At 40.9% G+C, this 18,452-nt stretch overlaps 1 protein-coding gene across 1 annotated transcript in view; it reads right to left on the reverse strand.

Annotated features, from left to right (window-relative positions):
- SLC35B4 (solute carrier family 35 member B4) overlaps positions 1 to 18,202 on the reverse strand; it is a 35,248-nt gene extending 17,046 nt beyond the window's left edge. Inside the window, exons 1-3 of the mRNA XM_041727803.1 lie at positions 17,693 to 18,202; positions 12,948 to 13,061; positions 275 to 377 (exon numbers count right to left, since the gene is read on the reverse strand). Of these exons, the coding sequence (XP_041583737.1) occupies positions 275 to 377; positions 12,948 to 13,061; positions 17,693 to 17,769 (294 nt within the window). The 5' untranslated portion in view covers positions 17,770 to 18,202. The remainder of the gene's footprint in view (positions 1 to 274; positions 378 to 12,947; positions 13,062 to 17,692) is intronic.
- Positions 18,203 to 18,452: the final 250 nt, after the last annotated feature.

Here is an 18,452-nt window from a genome sequence, read left to right on the forward strand (position 1 = left end):
GTTAAATAACATTCATAGCAAGCCTGACTATAAAATCAATCAGATGAAGGAAATTAAATGTAAAATCTGTTTCCCAGGGAAATTTCAGCTTTTATTGATCACCCATAAGACCTCAGAGGGATAAAAGTCAACTGTCCACTTTCCTCATTACTGCGCAGATGAAAGCCAACCTTTACTCACACTTTATTTTCTTTCTACTTTTGTCAAGTATTCAATCTACCCACTTAGCTTCATTTCCTAGAGGAACATATGCATGTGAGCCAGCAGCACTTACAGATCTAAATATCATATGCAGGGGCATGGCAATGTTGAGATTCAGGGCATAGTTGTTCACCACGCTGACAGTGAAGAACATGGTTACCATCACGGCATAGTACCTAAAATGCAGAGATCACAGCATATCACACAAAGTCTACTATTTCAAGAAAATCAAGTTTAGAAGGAATAGTCATTTTTGGTTAGAAAGGTATTTTTGTTTTAGTCCCTACAGATTAAAAGATTCTAATACTACTATAATGTGAAGTCAATATCAAGCACACATAAAAATACATCCAAAGCCAGACTAACAAACTCCCCTATCTCAAAAGACTTATAAGTATAAAAATTCTGACTTTAAGGGAGTAAGAGTCCTTCTAGGAGAAACTTGTGTTCTTTCCCTGTGGCTTTCAGATGTAAATATTCAATATTCTACTGGTCTTCTTTAGGAAATCCTTTCTAGTCTCTCCCTTTAAAATACAAATTTCAGAGTGGTAATTCTTATCAAGAAAAAACACAAGGGGGAGAGGTCATTTAGAACTTGACTTGCCAAGAAGAAATTCAAATCTTAAGTGTCTTCACAAATACTAAACAAAGCTTTAGCCATCTAGACTGATAGCCTTATTCCATCTACCAGAAAAATAACAGATATTTAACTTTTATCATTATTACCATAAATCCTGTACCTAACCTATTTCCTGGCAGTAATTTAAAACCTGAAGCTATAAAAAAAACAAAACAAAACAAAAAACAAAAACAACAACAACAAAAAACCCTGAAGCTATAAAGGCTCTCTGTCTGTATGTTCATGTCTATCTATATTTACGTGGTGTAGCTCTGTGGTATTTTCTACTTCTGGGGGGTTCTGCTAAAATTAATTTGTAAAAGCTCTATTTAGTTGGTTTGAAGGCAGGCACTTGTAAGGATTAAGCATTCTGCAATTCTCAAAAAGAAAGAAACTAACCCACTTTTCAAGTTCACATGGTTTGAAAAAATATTCAATATAAATGCTAGTTTAAGGTTGATGGCTTAATTAAAACAGGCATGTCTTTAGAGTTACCAACACTAAATATGTAACTGTTATTCTAGTTCAGTTTACTAGCCTTCAAATAAGTTCTTGTTGTCCTTTATAAGTTTTTTTTTTTTAATTTTTATTTATTTATGATAGTCACAGAGAGAGAGAGAGAGAGAGGCAGAGACATAGGCAGAGGGAGAAGCAGGCTCCATGCACCGGGAGCCTGACGTGGGATTTGATCTGGGGTCTCCAGGATCGCGCCCTGGGCCAAAGGCAGGCGCCAAACCGCTGCGCCACCCAGGGATCCCACCTTTATAAGATCTGTCAACAAAAATTAATAGCTTAGGATAATGGCTGACTTCATCTAATGTTTAATTTAGTTTTTATAGGTCATCTAAACATAGTTATTAAAGACAAGTAAGTTAAATAGATAAATAAAAGTTCATAAATAAACTTTCAACAATATTTATGTCTACTTAATAGTTTTCTCAATTTCTTTTTGGTTACCTAAAACCTTAAAGTTTTGCTGAGTTAGGTTAAATGATGAATTAAGTTAAATTCATTAGATATCTAGATTATGTCTAGAAGTAGAAAGACCCTAGGCTGACTTCATACCAGATAACTATCAAATCAACCTAAATACCCCAGAAATTGACCCAAAGACTAGCAGAACAAACTCCAACTAAAGGTGGAGAAGAGGCCACATCAAGGAAGGTAGGAAGTGCAGATACACAGTTTGAGAGAGAAATGACTCCTGGAGCTGTTGTTGCAGAGAAGAGCAAGAGACAGACTAACACAGGTGGAGCAACAGAGAAAACAAATCCCCACAGTGATTGGCTTGGAAAGTGAGAGGGGCTGAATTTCGTGAGTTCTTGCAGTCAGTAGAGCTTAAAGCCTGGAGGTCTAGAGGTCAGTGGGTTTCGTTCAGATAGAGCCTTTGAGGCACTCTTGGAGAGAAGGTAGGGCAAACAGCCTGGGGAAATACAGTGTGTAGCACCAGTGACTTGAAGTGTACCTGGCCCTGAGTTCTGCAGGGCCTTGGTTCCAGTGGCAGTGATGAAAGGTCTCATTTCATGAGCAGACCAGTGCACAACTAGCTAAAATGCAGCACATTCAGGCCAGACACCAAACACTGCCCACAAGAGGCAAAGAAAGCCTCTGTAGACAACTGGCCTGAAGGATAAAGTGGCCAAGACACAACAACAGACCACATGCTGTACACATTAGAGACACTCCTTGAAGTGGCAGGGTAAGAGAGGACACTACACTGCAGGGCACTACAGGACCTCTTCTTCATAAAGCCATTATCCTCAAGAAGAGATGTAGCTGCCTTTCCTAACACAGAGAAACAGGTGTAGAGACTTACACAAAATGGGAAGACAAGAGGAATCTGTCCCAAATGACAGAATAGAAAAAGGCCATGGACAGAGATCTAAGTGAAACAAAAATAATATGCCTGATACAGAATTTAAAGTAATGATCACAAAGATACTCATCAGGCTTGAGAAAAGAGTGGAAGACACGAACGAGACCCTTAACACAGAGATAACAACATAACAGAAATAAAGGGCTCAATAAATGAAACGAGAAACATGCCTGATACAATAAATAGCAGTGGAAGCAAAGGAATGAATTAATGACCTAGAGGATAGAGTAATGGAATGTAATCAAGATGAACAAAACAGAAAAATGAATTATCCAAAATGAGAACAGACTTAGGGAACTCAGTGACTCCATAAAACACTAACATTTGCATTACAGGTGTCCTACAAAAAGAGAAAGAAAAGAGGGCAAATAAAGAAAATTTATTTGCAGAGATAATAACTGAAAAGTTCCCTAACTAGAGGAAGAAAACAGATATGCCATATCCAGGAAGCATGGGAAATCCCCAACAAAATCAACAAAAGAAGATCCACACCAATATATATTGTATTAAAATGGCAAAACACAGTGATAAAAAAAATTTTAAAGCAGCAAGATGAAAGAAGACAGTTACATATAAGGGAAACCCCTATAAGGCTATCAAGGGATTTTTCAGCAGAAACTTTGCAAGCCAGAAAAAAGTGGCATGATACATTCAAAGTGCTGAATGGGAAAAATCTGCAGCCAAGAATACTCTATCCAGCAAGGCTATCACTCAGAATAGAAGGAGAGAAAGAGTTTCTCAGATGAACAAAAACTAATGGAGTCTGTGACCATTAAATCAACCCTGCAAGAAATATTAATGGGGACTCTGAGTGGAAAGGAAAGACCAAAAATGACAATATGAAGGTACAAAACACAAGAGCAGTAAAAACGAGTATTTCTGTAAAATATCAGTCAAGGTACTCACAAAATAAAAAGATGTAATACATGACACTGTATACCTAAAATGTGGGGAAGCGAGGGGTAAAGAATAAGTTTAAATTTAAACAACCATCAACTTAATATGGATGGCTATATGCAGAAAATGTTATATATACATACAAACCTAATGGTAACCACAAATCAAAATCCAGTAATAAATATGCAAACAATAAAGAGGAAGAAATCTAAATATATCACTAAAGAAAACCAGCAAACCATGAAAGACAAGGATCAGCGAAAGTCTTCAGAAACAATCAGAAAACAAGTAATAAAATGGCAATAAATATGTATCTATAAATAATCACTTTGAATTTAAATGGACTAAACACTCCACTCAAAAGATATAGGGCGACAATATGGATAAGAAAAACAAGACCCATCTATATGCTGTCTACAAGAGATTCATTTTAGACTTAAAGATATGCACAGATTGAAGTGAAGGGATGGAGAAACATTTATGCAAATGAATGTCAAAAGAAAGCTGGAATATTAATACTTATATCAGACAAACTAAAACAAACACTGTAAAAATAAATAAATAAAAACTATAAATTGAGAATTGCAAAAAAAAAAAAACAAAAAACAAACTATAACGAGACAAAGACAGTAAATAGTAATAATAGTAATAGTAATAATAGGGACAGCAAATAGTAATAATAGTAAATAATACTAAAAATAGTAATAATAGAATCTAACAAGAAGAAATAATAATTATACATACTTATGCAACCAACATGGGAGCACCCAAATACATAAAACGGTTGATAACAAACATAAAGGAACTAATTCATAATAATACAGTAATAGCAGGGGACTTTAACACCTTACTTATATCAATAGATAGTTTAAACAGAAAATCAACAAGGAAACAATGGCCTTCAAAGACACACTGGAACAGATGGATTTAATGGATATATCCAGACCATTCCATCCTAAAACACAGAATACATATTCTTTTCAAGTACACACAGACATTCTTCAGAAAAGATCACATATCAAGGCCACAACGCAAGCCTCAACAAATTAAAAGACTATTCGAAAAGAATCCAATGCTATGGTACTAAAAGCCAGCTACAAGAAAAAATCTGGAAATGTCACAAATACATGGGGGTTAAATAACATGCCACTAAACAACGAATGGAATCAATCAGGAAATAAGAAATTAAAAAGCACACAAAAACAAATGAAAATGAAAACACAATGGTTTAAAATGATGTGTAACAAAAGCAGTTCTAAGAGGGAAGTTTATAGCAATACAGGCCTACCTCAAGAATTAAGAAAAATCTCAAATAACATAATATTACACCTAAAGGAGCTAAAAAAAGAACAAATGAAGCTTAAAGCAAGCAGAAGAAGTAATAAAGATTAGAGCAGAAATAAATGATGTAGAAATTAAAAAGACAATAGAACAAATCGAAACCAGGAGCTGGTTCTTTGAAACAATAAAATTGATAACTCTCTAGCCAGACTTATCAAAAAGAAAAGAGAAAGGAACCAAATAAGTAAAATCACAAATGGGAGAGGAAAAACGACAAACACTACAGAAATACAATTATAAAAGAATATTATGAAAAACTATATGCCAACAAACTGGACAACGTAAAAGAAATGGATAAATTCCCAGAAACCCATAAATTACAAAAACTATCAATACTATCAATAAACAGATCAATATTAATAATTTAAAAACTCCCAACAAACAAAAGTCCAGAACCAGATGGCTTCACAGGGACATTTAAAGGAGAGTTAATATTTATTCTTCTCACACTAGTTAGTGACATATCTGATAAAGAGCATCCAAACACATAAACAACTTATAAAACTCAACACTCAAAAAACAAATAATCCAATTAAAAATGGGCAGAGGACATGAACATTTCTCTAAAGACAACATAAAAAAAAATAAATAAATAAAGACAACATAAAAATGGCCAACAGACAATGAAAAAATGCTCAACATCACTGATCATCAGGGAAATGCAAATCAAAACTGCAATGAGGTATCACCTCACACCTGTCAGAATGCCTAAAAATCAACAATACAAGAAACAACAAGTGTTGGTGAGCATATAGAGAAAAAGGAACCCTCATGTACTGTTGGGGAATGCAAACTGGTGCAGTCACTGTGGCAAACAGTATGGAAGTTCCTCAAAAAGTTAAAAAAAGAACTACTCTATGATCCAGTAATCACACTACTGGGTATTTACCCAAAGAATACAAAAGCACTAATTCAAAGAGATACATGCACCCCTATGTTTATAGCAGCATTATCTACCATAGCCAAGATATGGAAGCAGCCCAAGTGTCCATCAACTGATGAATGGATAAAGAAGATGTGGTATCTATATATATCAGAATATTTTTCAGCCATAAAAAGAATGACATCTTGCCATTTACAATGACATGGATAGAGCTAGAGAATAATGCTAAGTAAGTCAGAGAATGGATATACCGCATGATTTCACTCATATGTGGAATTAAAAAAAAAAAAAACATAAATAACCAAGGGGAGAAAGAGAAAAACTAAGAAATAGACTCTTCACTATAGAGAACAAACTAATGGTTACCAGAGGGGTGGGGGTGGAGGGATGAGTGACTTAGGTGACAGGGAATAAGGAGTGCACCTGTCACGATGAGCACAGAGTGATGTATCCAAGTGCTGAATCACTGTATCATACATGTAAAACTAATATAATGCTGTATGTTAACTAACTGGAAGTAAAGCAAAGACTGACAACAAATCTAGATAATTTCCAAAAAAGACAAAATACTAAACCGTTAATTATTAAACTAAATTTATCTACTTTTGGTTTCTTATGACAGAGAAACTAAAATATTTGGATATGTTAATACTCCACTGGGAAATTTTAAAAGGGATGTGCTTTTAAAATTTTTGAAATGTATTCATAAAATTCAAGTTCAAAAAAATGCTGGTAACACTGACAGCCCCCCAATAGCTTACTTCTTAGTTTTCATAGAAATTAAGGTTTCTCAGGATTAAGGATTCTAATTAATAGAGGGCGTCTGGGTGGCTCAGTGGTTGAACATCTGCCTTCGGCTCAGGTTGTGATCCCAGGGTCCTGGGATCGAGTTCTGCATCAGGGTCCCTGCAAGGAGTGTCTGCTTCTCCCTCTGCCTGTGTCTCTGTCTGTCTCTCTCTCTCTCTCTGTATCTCTTATGAATAAATACATAAAATCTTAAAAACGAAGAATTCTAATTAATATGTAATTAAAGCTAGTAGAAATAATAAGGAAAACATCCCTGTATGGCAGGAAAGTAGGATGTGTTTTTAGGAGACAAAGCAGTGAGAAATGGAGCTAGTTTAGCCAGGGCACAGGAACCCAAGAACACCTGGCTCCAGGGGTCCTAAACAGACCAGGTTTGGCCATTGGCTGCTCACAAAATCTGAAGGAAGAAAAAAGAGTGGTGGTGAAACAAGGAATTTATTTCAGTGAGGCCAACATCCAGAAGATAGGGGACTAACATCTGAGAGACTGTGTCTAAAGTGCCAAAAATACTTCCAGGTTTATATTTAAGAAAATGTGGAGAAAATGTGTCTAAAGTGCCAAAAATACTTCCAGATTTATATTTAAGAAAATGTGGAGCAAAATGTAATGTACACGATATGTACACATAGACAGTGAAAGTCAAATTAACCATTGTCTTCAGGTCGGTCATGGACAGGACCTTGCTAGCCCAGGGCAGTTCCTACTACTCGAGGGGGTAGCTTCCGTTCCCATCACAGGATGCTTTGCCCTCATGGTCTTCAGCCTGAGCCAAGAGACAAGCTGGAAAGAAGAACCCGACTAGAATGTCTGAGGTCAAAATGGAGGCAGCCAAAGTCCTCTTTCAATACACTTTTTGGGGATCCCTGGGTGGTGCAGCGGTTTGGCGCCTGCCTTTGGCCCAGGGCGCGATCCTGGAGACCCGGGATCGAATCCCACGTCGGACTCCCGGTGCACGGAGCCTGCTTCTCCCTCTGCCTGTGTCTCTGCCTCTCTCTCTCTCTCTCTCTCTGTGACTATCATAAATAAATAAAAATTAAAAAAAAAATTATCAATACACTTTTTGTTAAGGGGAAAAAAAGTAATTTTGTCCTAAAATGAGGTTGGTTGTTTAAAGGGAAAAAACATAGAACAAAACTGGAATGCAGAGGGGGAAAAAAGTAGTAGGTTTGTGGAAAAATAATCTTTAAACAAGAAGTTTCATGTGTGGTCAAACTGGTTACGATTAAAATAAATTTATTTTTAAAAATGAGTTTTAATATCAAAAGTAAGCTAGTGGAAAAGTAGAATTTGGTTTTATCTCTATTAAAAGGACAAGATTTTCTTAGGCTTTTGGTCTCATTTGGCTAAGACTGTAAAAATCCCTTTCACTTTTTAAGTATTAGATTTTGTGGTAATCTGTGATCCTATTTAGGTAAGAACTTTAAAACCTTTTTAAAAAATATTTTTGACTGGGACTCCTGGGTGGCTCAGTCAGTGAAGCGTCTGCCTTCGGCTCAGGTCATGATCCCAGGGTCCTGGGATCCAGCCCCACAATAGGCTTCCTGCTCAATGGGGAGTCTGCTTCTCCCACTTCCTCTGCCCCTCTCCCCTGCGCTCTCACTCTCAACTAAATACATCAAATCTTAAAAAAAAATTTTTTTAGTAACTTCCTCAACCAAATCATAAGTGAAGTTTTTTGACCCAAACATTCCAAAGGACTTGTTAAATGAATTAGGCTCATTTGATGTGTAAATTACATGGAAAACACTGTCAAAAAAATAACACCAAGCCTTCATATTGTATTTGTAAGACTGTGGCACATGTGGATAAAGTCCATTCTGCTTCCGCAAAAATAGCCCCTCACTGCCAGATTGTGTTGTCTCAATGTCCTTATAACACAGCAACCTCTGAAATTTAAACAACCCTTTATTTCAAAATAGAAAAAAATCTAACTGTGCCCCCCCCCCTAACTTTTCACAGATAAAATAAGACACTTCATTGGTCGACTTCCCTAAATTTACATTGTTGAGTTAGAAAGCGCCTATCAGGGTGCCTGGTGGCTCAGCCAGTTGGGTGCCCAACTCTTAATTTCAGCTCAGGTCATGATCTCAGGATGGTGAGAATGAGCCCTGCATCAGGCTCCACATTCAGTGAGGAGTCTGCTTGAGATTCTCTCCCTCTGTGTGCCCCCTCTAAAATAAATAGATCTTTTTTTTAAGAAAAGGGGAGGGGGCCTACCAGAAGACATTCATGATGAATCATGAATTCATGATGAATTCACTCCTTTTGACAGGTCCCTATTTCCCAGATAACAGAACAGCTATTATCTATTAGCTGACAAAGGAGGTGCCTGTGCTGTGGCCAATACCACCTGGTGTGCCTGGACAGGACACATGGGGACGCTGAAACTCAGGTAGGATCACAGAACAAGTCACTGGGCTTAAAAAGGTGACTCTTCACAGAGTCTTGGACTCGTTTGATTTTGATTGGTCTGGGTCTTGGGGACAATGGTTCTAAAGTGCACTCCAAATACTGGGATTTATCCCACTTATGGTAATGATAATAATCTCTCTGGTGCATTTTATTCTTTCACAACCCTGAAATATATGTAGACGCTAACCATCAAGCAAACAATCTCCCTAAAACTGGAACATCTAAGGAACAAAATAACCAATTTAAGGAGTGGTAATCTGAAGTTGTGACCTGTGAATACTACAGAGGTTAAAGAAAAAGGTTACAATCTATGGATATCACACAAAGGAACAACAGAAACTTAAAGAACTTCAGGGCAGTAACTGGAGAGTGGTGCTAAGGCCTTACATGTTTATCACATCTCTCAGTGGAGCTGAGAGTCTGACTGAAATGGGGTAGTGCTCAAAAGAAAACCACAGGCCCCAAATTGTGTCACTTAGGTTAACAACCCACCTCATTAAACCAAGACTTTATTCCTCCCCCCACCCAATGTCACCTTTAACCAGCCAACATAGAATCTCCTGGTCAACACTGAGGAATTTTCTGATAGACCCCCTTCTGCTCTCCTTTCGAGGTGACTTCACCTAAACAATGCATATCTTGCTAATAAATTCCTTTCTTCTTTTTTTTTAATGCTCTCTGCCTTGAAGATCCTTTCCCTTCTCTAGCTGAGGTAGAGGTCCTCTATTCTTGGTAGATGGATACTGACTGCCTGATTCATGAATCATCTACTAAAACCACTTAGATCTTCAAATTTACTCAGTTGACATTTTTTTTTTTTTAACACCAAGAACAGCTATTTCACAGCTTCTAAAATACTACAAGGTTTCTTGCCAAATTTTCTTAAAACAATGCCATTCGGAGATAGAGTTCATGAAGGCCTTATAGAATAATGAATTCCAACTATTCCACATTGCGCCTACATAGAATGGCCTAGAAACTGTTCCTCGGGATGAATGGCATTTCCATGATGTCAAGATTTTGACTGCAACTTCACAGATAGAAAATAAAATAGCCAGCACCATGGGACACACATGGAGGTAGAAGTTTTGGGGCAAGATCCCGGGGAGCCTCAAAGGGCAGGTTAGAGAGCTGGGCTCCTCTCTGAACCTACTGGTGACCCCCTGAGTGCTTGTGAGAGGGGGATGTCACAATACAACAGTAGGAAGTCAAAACACAGGGATGGAGGGGTGGCATGGGAGGCAAGAAGCCAGCCAGCTAGGACACCTTATTCAAGTTAATGGTTGAGAGTGAATGGATTCCTGAATTGTGCTAGTGGCAACCTGAATGGAGACAGTGGGAAGAGGGGGAAAAGGGTCAGAGGAATCAAAAATGTGTGTGTGGGGTGTCCTTGTTCTGTGCCAGTGCCATACTGTCTTGATGACCACAGCTTTGTAATATAGCTTGAAACCTGAAATCGTGATGCCTTCAGTTTTGTTCTTCTCTTTCAGGACTGCTTTGGCTATCAGGGACACATAGATCATTGGAGCAGAATAGAGAATCAAGAAATGGACCCACAACTATATGGTCAATTAATACTCAAAAAGCAGGAAAGAACAGCCAATGGAAAAAAAGAGAGTCTCTTCAACAAATGGTGTTGAGAAAACTGGAGAGCAGCATGAAGAAGAATGAGATTGAACCACTTTCTTACACCATACACAAAAATAAATTTAAAGTGGATGAAAGACCTAAATGTAAAACAGGAAACCATCAAAATATAAAGGAGAAAATAGGCAGCAGCCAACCTCTTTGACCTTGACCATAGCAATTTCTTACTAGACTTGTCACCAGAGGCAAAGGAAACAAAAGCAAAAATGAACTATTGGTAATTCCTCAAGATAAAAAGCTTCTGCACAGCAAAGGAAAGAGTCAACAAAACTAAAAGGCAACCTACAGAATGGGAGAAGATATTTGCAAGTGACATATCTGACAAAGGGTTAGTATCCAAGATCTATAAAGAACTTATCAAACTCAATGCACAAAAAGACCCAAACAATCCAGTTAAGAAATGGACAGAAGACACGAATAAATACTTTTCTAAAGAAGATATCCAGGTGGCTAACAGACACATGAAAAGATGCTCAATATCTTTAATCAGGGAAATACAAACCAAAACCACGATGAGATACCACATCACACCTGTCAGTCAGAATGGCTAAAATTAACAACGTAAGAAATAACAGGTGTTAGTGAGGATGTGGAGAAAGGGAATACTCTTGCACTGTTGATGGGAATGAAAACTGGTACAACTACTCTGGAGAACAGTATGGAGGTTCCTCAAAAACTAAAAACACGGCTACCCTATGATCCAGTAACTGCACTACAAGATATTTACCCAAAGGATACAAAAATACAGATTTTCAGAGGTACATGCACCCCAATGTTCATAGCAGCATTATCAACAATAGCTGAACTATGGAGAGAGCCCAAATGTCCATCAACTTATGAACGGATAAAGATGTGGTAAATATATGCAATGGAATATTACTCAGCCATTCAAGAGAATGGAATCTTGCCATTTGCAAGATTGCAAGATGGAGCTAGAGTGTATTATGCTAAGTAAAATAAGTCAGTAGGAGAAATAATAAATACCACATTATCTCACTTATATGTGCAATTTAAGAAACAAAACAGATGAACACATGGAAAAGGGTGGGGGGGAAGAGAGGGAAGCAAAACATAGGAAGACTCTTAACAATAGAGAACAAACCGAGGGCTGATGGAGGGAGGTGATTGCAGGATGGGCTAGATGAGTGATGGGCATTAAGGAGGGCACTTGTCATGAGCACTGGGTGTTGCATGTAAGTGATGAGTCACTGAATCTACTCCTGAAACCAATATTGCACTGTATGTTAACTAAAATTTAAATAAAAATTTGAAAATAAAACAATAGAGCAATTAAAAAAAAAAAAAAGAGGCTCCTACCATGATGTAAATGCTGGTCTAGGAAGCAGAAAGTTTTACGTAGATATTAAAGCTAATGAAAAACCTATTCAGAATACTGAGCATCACGCTGGGAAATTTAAAAGCCCAAGATTAATAACAAAGTTCAACCAGATTTTCTATAGCAGGCTACTCAAGAATGTTGCAAAAGAACACCAACCACTATGAGCCCTAACCAGTCTTTGGATAGGGTCACACCAGGAATATCCATATCAAAGGGATTAAGTGACCTGATCTTACTACAGACTCACAGTTGGATGCATTACACTTTTATTTCAAGTTCTTCTCAGCAAGAATGCTGAATTTTCAATACACTGCTTATTAGAAGAACTGTCTTGTTTTCTATTTGGCCCCCTGAGTACAGTTATGCAAATTTAGACTAATGGGTAGAGGTCTGGAATCAACAATTTTGCCTTAGCTTGCCATTCACTTTCTTTTAATTGAGAGGAAATGCACATAACATAAAATCAACCATTTTAAAGTGAACAATTCAGTGGCATTTAGTGTAACACAAGGCTGCATAAGCACCACTTGTTTATTCCCCAAAACCATTCATTTTTAAAAGGGAACAATAATACCACTCTTAGTGCTTTTGATAACTTTACCAACATGAGGCTAGCATACATAACTATTAAAAAGCATCGTGGTCACACTAAGCCTTTAACCAACCATGTATTACACACATACACATTGTTGTCTCTGTCATAATTATTGTGTTGCGGTGGGAATTTTATTCTAAAAATAGGCCCCCTGGGGTTTTACAACATATTAAATTCAGAAATTGAATTACATTATTCTACTAATATCTTTTACACAGATCGTATAAAAGGATGTCTCATACTCCTTTTATCTAGGTACCAGAATAGCCCTGAACTTCTTAAAAAACAAAAACAAAAAACGGCTAAAGGAGACTTCAAAATGCGCCATACCTTATTGGGATCGCTGGCCGCTTCCTTCCCAAATCAGCTTCAAAGAAAAAGCCTTCCACAGCAATAAATAAAAACTGTGCAAATGTCACAATGTTCCCGCATCCTGGATGCTTCCTGTGTAGTAAATATCAAAAAGGCAAATAAGGTACAAAAAGTTGAGATAAAGGGCACCAAGACTTGTTATACTGAGAATCTGAAGTAACAGGGAATATTGATTTCTATTACCCACTGACCTTTATCTCAGATCTCATATCCCATGGATCACACACAGACTATCAACAGAGCTCACAGAGAAGAATCCAAGCTTATTTCACTCTTTCCTAGGTGTAGCAGGCCAGGAGTAAGAATCACGCCAATAACACTCGTTGTCAGAACTACGATACAACTTTTCTAGTCAACTTGGGAAGTTCATCGTATGTACCTGGGATATGCACTTCATCTAAAGGGCTTCAGTCAGGTTACTAGTCAGCTTCAGCAGCAAAGCACAAGCACAACAATATGCTCAGGTCTCCTGGAATGTTCACAAAGCCTCCTGCCCCAGAGCCACCAAGACTAGTGTCAATAGAAGACATGGACCCATTGTTGGTGACTGGAACATCACTTAGATAAGGTCCCATGGGGGCAACAAGTGATTCTTGGGGTGGGGAGATGCATGCTGTATTTCTAAGTATCAAGCACATGAAAGAATATAAAATGTATCTGTGGAAGGGTGATTAGGAAAAAAGTGTCTAGAGACAAAGGTCTTTGACAGGGGTAAGTCGAGATAAGGAGCAATAATAATAACCATGGTGGTTAAAATTACACAATGGCAGGCAGGATCCAGTTTTCTAGAATGGAAGTGTGAGAGTGGAAGTTAATTACCCTATCTATATCCTGTTTACTTATCTTTATTTTTTTTTATTTTTTTTTATTTTTTATGATAGTCACAGAGAGAGAGAGAGAGAGAGAGGCAGAGACACAGACAGAGGGAGAAGCAGGCTCCACGCACCGGGAGCCCGACGTGGGATTCGATCCCCGGTCTCCAGGATCGCCAAAGGCATGCGCCAAACCGCTGCACCACCCAGGGATCCCTTTACTTATCTTTAAAATGAGAACAGTATTAGTGCCTGTCTCGATGGTTTCTTGCAGAGTAAATAAGCCAGTCCCTGGAAAGTACTCGATAGTGTGCCACAGGGGGGGGCAAAAAGGTAAAGACTAGAACATCAGGATCTTGCACACTGGAAGGTCTTCAATTAAAGTATAGTAACCCTTTTAAAGACATTTATCTTGACCATTTTTTCTCACCTATAAAAAGGTGATAAATTTTTAATTCTGGAGTGAGGATTCAATGAGAAAATGTCAAGTGCCAATCACAAGGCTTAGCCCAAATGCGGTTCAACAAGCTTCCTTGCTTCCCACCCAGTTTCTCTTTACCAATAGATCAAGGCAATTCAACTGAAGAACAATTATGGAGAACCTACCAAGTGTAACGTTAGGTGCTAGGGAGCTCCCACTGTGGTGACCGATGATCCCTGAACCCTTAAGGAGATGACAACGTAATGAGGGTGACAAACACGGGGTATGAAACAGAAGAACCTGGGGCCACACAGGGAAGGAAGGTCGGGGGACTGACCACGTCCAATTCATCTTCGTGCCCCGCATTTTGGGCGCAGTATCTGGCCTTCACTCAAGCGGCTGAATGAATATAAGGGTGCCTCACTTTAAGGAAATATGACTTCAAATATTAGTATTGTGTGAAAGATAAAAAGAAGCCATTTATTTCTAAAAATGATTCACTTTACAAGTGTATTTCTCACAGAATTTTTTAAAAGGCATAATAATTTTTAATTTTACCTTTATTTGTATTTTTACAGAGGTAGTTATTATGCCCATTGCACTGCTAAAGACACTGAGGGTCACATGGCACTGACTCAGGTAAGTCTCCCAGAGCTACAGGGCAAATAAGTGATGTCTGCAGGCTCCCTTATATAACTGTTTACAATTCAGTGGTTTTTAGTATTTTCAGAGTTGTGCAGCTTACCATTTTAGGGTATCCCCCAAAGAAATCCCATACCCATCCGGGTCCCTTTCCATTGCCTCCTCCCTCATCCCTTGACAACCCTATTCTACTTTGTCTATTCCCATAGGATTTAAAAATATCCCTAATGTACTCACATAATTAAATTTTTTTAAAAAGTCATTTTAGAGAGCTCTTTTGGGGAACACGCTGTTGTATGGCTACCAATGGAACTATTTGTTTTAACTTGAGTAATTCATTTTAAAACTTCAGTATAAAAGCTTGTGGGTCCTTTTCTCTAAATCACTTGTTTCCTTGAACTTTAACTTCTTAACAATTATAATCAACTGCAAAGTTTCTTTTACTTTGAATTCTCTTTGCCAATTCAAATTTTTACTTGAAAGACAAGCAACTTTGAAGAAGTTTATGCCTTCTGTAGTTCTCCAGATTTAGGAAACTTCCTTGAGTTAACATTATACACTTGATTGTGAAATAAAATAGGAAAAAGAAAATGTTTCAGATTGCTTTCCTGACGTAAGACACACACTACCCTGGCTAGCTAGTTAGCTGGTGTGTGCGCATCTTGTTTCCAAGCTCTTTCAGGAAGGACATCAAGGAATCCATTCATGACTTCATGTCCGTTCTGTATGGCTGGGTGGTGCTTTTTATTATAGGTCCCAATTACAGATATAAAAATCAGAAAGAAAAACCTAAATCTGTTTTCCAATTTGGGGGGAAATGGATAAAAATGTTTCCTTCTCCCTGCAAGTCACTCTACCATTTCCATTTATATTTAGTGTTCTAGTTGGCACTTATTAGGGCACATAATGGTTCCAAGGAAGCCATATGAGAGCACAGTTCCTGCTCTACAAAAATTTACGAGCTTTCCACTGTAATGTCCCATGATAAAGTCAAAATTTATGAGGAGGCCAAATCTACAAAGAACCTTAAAGACCATCTGGTCCAACCTGCTCTTATTTTATTGATCGTTTAACAAGGTACGTTGTGAGTTGCCCGAGCAAATCAGGAAAAAGCTGCTATTCAGTCTGGTGTACACCAGTCACTAAATTAATAAATGCATCCCTCCATCACTTTATGAAAACCCATTGCTGTATGCAAAAAGCTAGATTTACAAAAAAAAAAAAAGGATTTATTTATAAATTCTTCCAGCTGTTCTACATAGAAGCTGCTATATTTCACCAAAACATTCCATAACGTTAGATTTATCCACGACTTTTCAGGAGTAGCTCGTTAATACAAGGTTCACCTGTACTGAAACAGAAGTTGTTAGAAGAGGAAGTCAATGTGCTTCAGGTGCTTTGCGCCTGGATTTTATGGAATCCTTCAAAACCCTGTGAGGCTGGAGCCACCACCTGCACCTTTCAACTAATTTAGCCAAGAGCCCCACTTGGTAAGGAGAGCTTTCAGGTGCCAGCATATGCTGATGTTATACAGCCTGTGGCATGATTTAATTTAATGGCATATTCAACGCAAGTATTATATTTATATACATTTATAATATAACATTATTCTCTGACCTCCATTTCCATGGCTGCCCCAATCGTACCACTTTTTTAATATTTTTAAATCCATTTCCGAAGTGATCTTCCTTCCACGTGTACCAGACTGACAACGGGATGCTTTTTTTTTTTTCTTTCCATTTTTAAACCTCTCTTCACCTACTCCCAAAATAAGTGACGGATCTTCATCGACACTTTCTGCATAAGATTTCAAGCTCTGTAAGAGCAAAAATTAACCCACACCCTGAGCAAACTGACTGCTTCAGAATGACTAATCGATGGTAACGCGAAGGCAACACAGTCCTAGCGGGCTGCGCGGGAGGACTGACCCAAGTTCTGTGGGCGGCTGGGGCAGAGGGCAGAGGTGTCTGGACTCCAGTTCTGGCCCTGCCACCTCACCTAACTTCTTGGGGCCTGTTTCACTTTCAGTAAAGAGACTGTGACTCCCGGCCTGTTTGGTACACGAGACTGTTCTGATAAGCCTGAAATCTTACGCTCTTACAGAGCTCGAAACGTTAGGCAGAGATCCTGTGAAGGCCACGGAATATCACACTGGGCCATAGACACATCCACATGACCTAGGACCCTGGGCGCGGGACGACCCCACAGACATCTAGTCTGGGGTCCTCAGCCCAGAGCGGCTAAACGAGAAGGACGCCCAGACCAGGACCTGCCGGTCCGGGCCGAGCGCCGAGCGCGTGCGGTCCCCCGCCGCCTGTCCGCTGCGGCGGCGCCTGCACTGAGCCCCGCAGCCACTCGCAGCTACCCGCGCTTCCCCCCGCGCAGGGTCGCCATCTGCCCTCTGGTGTGGACGCGCGCTCCTCGGTCCGCGGGCTGCAGCGTCGCAAGGCCCAATTCCTGTCTGCGGCCGAGGGGCCCGACTCCGGACTGGGGCTCGGTCCACGCCGTGGCGGGCGGGGCGCCTGGGTCCAGGCCATCTCCAAGGCCAACAGCGCAAACGCCTCGGCGGCCACCTGAGTGGAAGCTGCTCCTCGAGTACCAGACCCCGCGCAAGCCCGGCGTACGGCCAGAGCTGCAGGAACGCCGGCTGCTGCCACGAGCCGCCGGCCGCCTGGGGCCCGGCCGGGAACCCTCCGCAGGCTTCAGCGCCCGTGCGCGGCTGAGGCGGTGAGGGCGGCGGGCCCCGCGTCGCCCTCCGGGGATGCCGGGTCCCCAGCGGCCCCGCCCCGCCCCGCCCCGCGCCGCGCCTCGCCGCGCCGGGCACTCACCGGGCCAGGAGCTCCAGGAAGACGACGTTACTGCAGCAGCCTGCGAACACCAGGCCCACCGCGAAGGCCGGGCGCATGGCCGGGGCGCGGGAGCAGGCGCCCGCCTACACCGCCGCCCCAGGAAGCCGCGCCGCCGCGTCCCCCGCCGCACGGAACATCCCCGCCGGGCCGCGGCCGGCTCCCTTTCCCCCGCGGCGGCCACCGACGCAGCCGGCCGAGGAGCTGTAGTTCGCAGTCCGCCCGGGCCCCATTCATCCGAGGGGGCGTCCCGGCCGGGGCCAGACTACATGTCCCAGGGCGCCGCGCGCCCTTGCGTCCGGCCACGTCGGGTCCCGCCTCAAGGTTCAAGGTTCTTCCGCCGGAGAGGGGAGCGCGACGAGGTGCCCGTCGTGCCCCGCGCGGCAGGACGCCGCTGGGCTTGCTGGGAAGTGAAGTTCCGGTGCGGAGAGGCCGCTGGAGGCTCGGAGACGGGGGTGCTGTGCGGGTCGCGCTGACGGCGCCAGAAGTGCGGGTCTGGGATGGACTGTGGGAGACGGTGTCCTCCGAAACAGCTCTCCTGACAAGAGCGGGCGTAGACACGGAGCCTGCGAACTTGCTCGTCTACTTCTTGGAAAGAGCTTGAGACTCTCGGCGCCGCTGCGTCGGGCGACTTCCTGGCCGAGGCTCGCCCCAGCTGGAGGCGGGCACGGGCACGCCGCGGTACCTGGACCCCTGGGCCTGGCTAACTGCAGGCTGTGAGTCAGTCAGCACCGTGGTGCGT

The sequence above is a fragment of the Vulpes lagopus genome, chromosome 13 (assembly GCF_018345385.1).
Source record: "Vulpes lagopus strain Blue_001 chromosome 13, ASM1834538v1, whole genome shotgun sequence".
Classification (NCBI taxonomy): domain Eukaryota; kingdom Metazoa; phylum Chordata; class Mammalia; order Carnivora; family Canidae; genus Vulpes; species Vulpes lagopus.